General features: G+C 36.4%; 1 protein-coding gene across 1 annotated transcript; it reads right to left on the reverse strand.

Annotated features, from left to right (window-relative positions):
* Nucleotides 1–215: 215 nt before the first annotated feature.
* Nucleotides 216–3377, reverse strand: LOC149562569 (cytokinin hydroxylase-like). The gene is made up of 5 exons (XM_089826057.1): nucleotides 2835–3377; nucleotides 2523–2752; nucleotides 1640–1893; nucleotides 1182–1548; nucleotides 216–1095 (listed from the first exon to the last, which is right to left on the reverse strand). Exons 1-5 carry the CDS (start codon nucleotides 3118–3120, stop codon nucleotides 661–663), a joined length of 1572 nt encoding a protein of 523 aa, XP_089682183.1. The 5' UTR covers nucleotides 3121–3377; the 3' UTR covers nucleotides 216–660.
* Nucleotides 3378–4717: the final 1340 nt, after the last annotated feature.

Genomic DNA, 4717 nt, shown 5'->3' on the forward strand with positions numbered 1-4717 from the left:
TTGGATTTGATAGCAATATCACAAATTAACTCACTATGGAAAAATCTCCTTGTAAATATATGTCAATAAATTTAAGTTAAAAACTACACTTGAATTTTGATAACAATAACACAATATATTATTTATCAATCCACAATTACACTTGAGAAAACGTTATTTAACATAATTTTTTTTTAAAATACATTAATATACATAATTCGTCATAAATACATATATATCAAAATGTAAGAACTAACACGATCCATTCAAATATAAAATATATAGAAAGAAAGTATTTGACCACTACCGATCAACTTGTTCCAAGCATGAACTAGTTGCTTGAACTGGTAAGATGTCACCGTCCATTCAAATCTACTATACCGTAAATCTAAATGTAAAATCATCGTGAAGGATTCAAAAGTCTTTACAGATGTTGAAAATGAAGGCCTAGAAAAGATGAAAAGCTATATTGTAAATCTAAATGTAAAATCATCGCGACGGATTAAAAAGTCTTCAGAGATGTTGAAAATGAAGGCCAAAACAGATAGAAATGAAGGATTTCCGTCAAACACGAGCGAGTAGGAAGGACTTTGAAGGGCGGATAGGACGAGATAAAAAAACCACTAATCTTTTTCCACCACGTTCAATAGGATGAGATAAAATCCACTAATTTCCTGAATTTTAATGGATTTTTTCCACCATGACCGGGATCCCGTGTTGAGGATTGAGAGTGACGAAGGCAACAGGTGCATGCCTGTATTTACTGCTCATACTAAATCTGAAATTCTTGACCATCATCGCCATAACAACCTTGGCTTCTAGCATGGCAAAGTTCTGGCCTATGCACACTCTTGGCCCACTAGAAAACGGCATGAATGCGTACGGATGGTTGTTTGTAGCTTGGCTCAATCCATCTCTGAAACGCTCTGGCCTGAACTCATTTGCATCACTTCCCCAGTATCTCGGATCCCTGTGCATTGATATTATGTCCACAACAACATTCACACCTTTGGGAACTGTAAAATCATCTCTTAACTTTAAATCTTTGAATACCTGCCTCACGACCCCTGCTCCAGGTGGGTACAATCTCAGCGTCTCGTTCAGTATCATCCCAATCTGTCAAACAACAAATTTGCGAAATTAATTCAGAAAATTTTCTCTTGGGATGGTTTCCTTAGCCAAAATTTGTTCATCACACTTACAATTTTGAGCTTTCCTAAACATTCCATGGTGGGATTGCTGTTTCCACATATTGCTATGGCTTCTTCGTGGGCTTTCTCCTGCCAATCCTGGTGGAGTGCCAGAAGCAGTATTGCCCATGAAAGCAGAACACTGGTTGTTTCTCTCCCTGCTAAGAAAAATGTTTTGCATTCGTCCATAACTTGCTGAATCGTGTATCTGAAATTCTTGTCATCTGAAGAAACGTTCTCTATTTCTGTGAGCATCAAGCCAAGAAGATCATCCCCAAATGATCCGCTCTCTTTTCTTTTCTTTATCATGTGTTTCAAGTTGTTCTCCAATCTTCTAGTCCGCTTCCAGGCCTCCATATTTGAGGGCATGGGGATATAACTTCATTGGCAAACACAGCAATGAATTCGAATCAGATCTTGCAATATTCAAAACAAACAGAACCCTAAATTGTCAATAGGGTGATTCATACCTGGTACCTGGGAGCCATAGATAACGAATGTTCTGGATCATTAACTCCTCTAACCTTCTGATATCATCATATATTTCTTTTCCCCCTTTGTTGTAGTCCATTGCAAATCCCACCCTCATAAAAATTGCTGCAGTAATCCTATCCATGAAATCAGTTATCTCTATTTCACAAGGCTTCGTTGAAGCTTCACTTATAATCTCATTCCACTCATTTACCAATTGCTCTGTACACATGGACATCATGTCAACAGAGGCCTGTAAAGTTCACACAACAATTCTCAATAGTAAGCCAAGATTCAAAAGCCCACAAAAAAATCACTTTAATGTATGCCCAGAATGGTACAGCAGTGGAGAAACAAGGACAGAATTATGGAAGAATCAGAGCACGAATCTGATGAAAACTTTTAGTTTTAAGGTGTTTGTCTTAAAGATTAATGTTTTGAACTATATTCTATATAATTCATCATCAGAATAACAGAGATTAATGTTTTGAACTATATTCTATATAATTCATCATCAGAATAACAGAGCTTTCTAATATTGTGATGATAGATCATAGAAGAAAAATCTCATACAGAAACAAACAAAAACAACATTATATCATGGAAGAAAAATCTTATACAGAAACAAACAAAAACAACATTATATCATGGATAAGAGAAATATAATGAACCTTAGTTTATATTCACATTAAGACTATGTGCTAGTTTATTAGCATCAAAGTTTCGGATTATATTCAATGATCTATCATCAAAATAAGAGAACTAAGAATGTAAAGAAATCATTGAATATGATCTGAAATGTTGATACTAATAAATTCACACACAATCTTATCCAAAAACTTAATTCTACTATCATAGATTATAGAAATCTGTTATATTAACCTTGAGTTTATCAATATGAAAAGCAGGGGCCACAATTCTTCGCTGTTGAGACCATTTTTCGCCATTAACAGTGATCAGCCCCCGACCAAAGGCCACAGAAAGCATCTTCTTAACCATTTGGGACCTTCCACAATCAGGAGAGTTCTTGGATGAAAGAAGTTGCTTGATAAGCTCCGCATCCCGTAGGAAAATTCTGGGTTCATAGCCAAACCATAGAAAGAACTTTTCCCCTGCACAACCATTAATTCAGACATAAGATCCTAAAACCCAAATCTTTAAAGAAACAGAAGGAGACATCTGTGAGAAAGAAACCATATTTCTGTGACCACTCCAACAAGTAAGGGAAAACTCTGTTTCTGTAGTCATGGCGTATGGAAGGCATATCCGTGAGCAACTGGTGCTGCACCATGTTTGCAATGTCTACAAGATTGCCAATCATGAAACGGGGAGGAGGACCTTTGAAGCCTTGTTTTTGAAGAGCTCTGTAAATCATCCATGGCCTCCACAAGTACTTTATCAGAAACTTTAGCAAGAATGGGCACACCCCGATCAAAATTATAACCAAGGAGGAATTTACAGCGTCATTTAGTAGATCCATGAAGCCCGCAATAACGAGAATTCAGTTGTGAAATCAGAAGATGAACTTGATATCCTTAGTGCCCATCAAATGCAGCCATGTTACAGAATCTCACAAGTTCTGACATCCCATCTTATCATTGGTAAAAAAATTAAGTAGAGAAGACAAAAAATCGGTCTTTCCCACATGGGCGTAATAGATTTAATACACAAATCTTAAGGATAGCCACAAGACTTTGTTAGCCGCTCCCAAATTTTGATCGACAATCCCAATGGATCAAAATAACGTGAAAGGATATGAAATATATAAAACAAAAACTTTCTAGATTTTCTAATTAAAGAAGGATTTTTTTTTGTTGGCTCACCCTTTTACTCTGTCATGAATCTTTAAAAATTTAAGAAAAGCCATTGCTACATAAGTTTTTTTTGTTGGGTCTGTTAGTGTAGTTTTTTATTTTTTCCTATTTTGCTAGGTTTTTCCTACACTTTTAATAATCTTGCTTAGGTTAATAAAACATGTCTTATTAGGTGAATGGTTGTGAGGTGTCATCTTCCTACATGTGAGCATCCATTAGTTATCTTGGGAAGATACTTTGCTATCTTTAGTCCAATAGATGGTTGCTCCTCATTGGTTGGTGTTGCCACCTCCTCCCTCTTCCTAGCCTATATAAGCATGCTACCTGGCTTGTATTTGCATCTCTTATTTTTGCATCCTCTTAATGCTATTTTGCTTCCAGCATTTGCATTACTCTCTTGGAGACTAACTCTATGATGCTATTTTGATTTTGTATCATTTGCATTCATAGTTTAGATATTTACTCTTTGCACTAGTTTTCTGGGTTATTAATCTTTTCAGATTCTAACATGGTATCAGAGCTTTTCTATGTGCAAGAGTAGATTTTAGCTTCCTTATTTGAGAGATTCGGGGGGGGCAAATAAACTTTATTGTAGTTTTTTGAAAAACGAAGTATGCTCTTCTCTTGCATCTTTGGATGATCTTGAGAATCAGAAAAGTTTTGACAAAAACAGTTTTTCTCTGGGGTTTCAATCTCAAATCTGACAACCAACTTGCATATTTGGAGTTTTCAATCAGTTTTGCAGGTTCCAGCATGCCATTGATGGACTTAAGAAGCTAATCCAGCATTTGCATGTCATATTTTGGTTGCTGGGGTCGTTTTCTGATTTTTGGAGCCATTTTTTACTGTTAAAAGCGTCTGATTTACACTACAGCAACATCTTTTGTTCATCAGCAAGAAAAACGCTTTCTGGGTTTTGTTCGCAGCCCCGAAAAACCATCTGGGTATCTTTTAGATTTTGCATGCAAGTTGTATATTTTTCAGAATAGAGCATGCAAAGCTACAGCCATACCCCTCTCCGTTGGCAGCCGCAGATCTGAATGCAGTTTTCAAATGTCTCGTTCTTGCTCATACGAACTCCGATTTTGATGATTCTTATTATGAACTTGGCTATTTTTTTGTGCTCTATCCACTAATGGAGTTAGTTTTTGATTTTCATGCATGAATTCTTCAGAAATTGCAGATTCTCAGCCGTGACTGTGCACAGTTCTCGTTTTGGAAACTTCGGAGGATCATAACTTTCTCATACGACCTCGTATCGAG

The sequence above is a fragment of the Cupressus sempervirens genome, chromosome 4, assembly GCF_028749045.1.
Source record: "Cupressus sempervirens isolate cs-2001-9-10 chromosome 4, ASM2874904v1, whole genome shotgun sequence".
NCBI classification, from domain to species: Eukaryota; Viridiplantae; Streptophyta; class Pinopsida; order Cupressales; family Cupressaceae; genus Cupressus; species Cupressus sempervirens.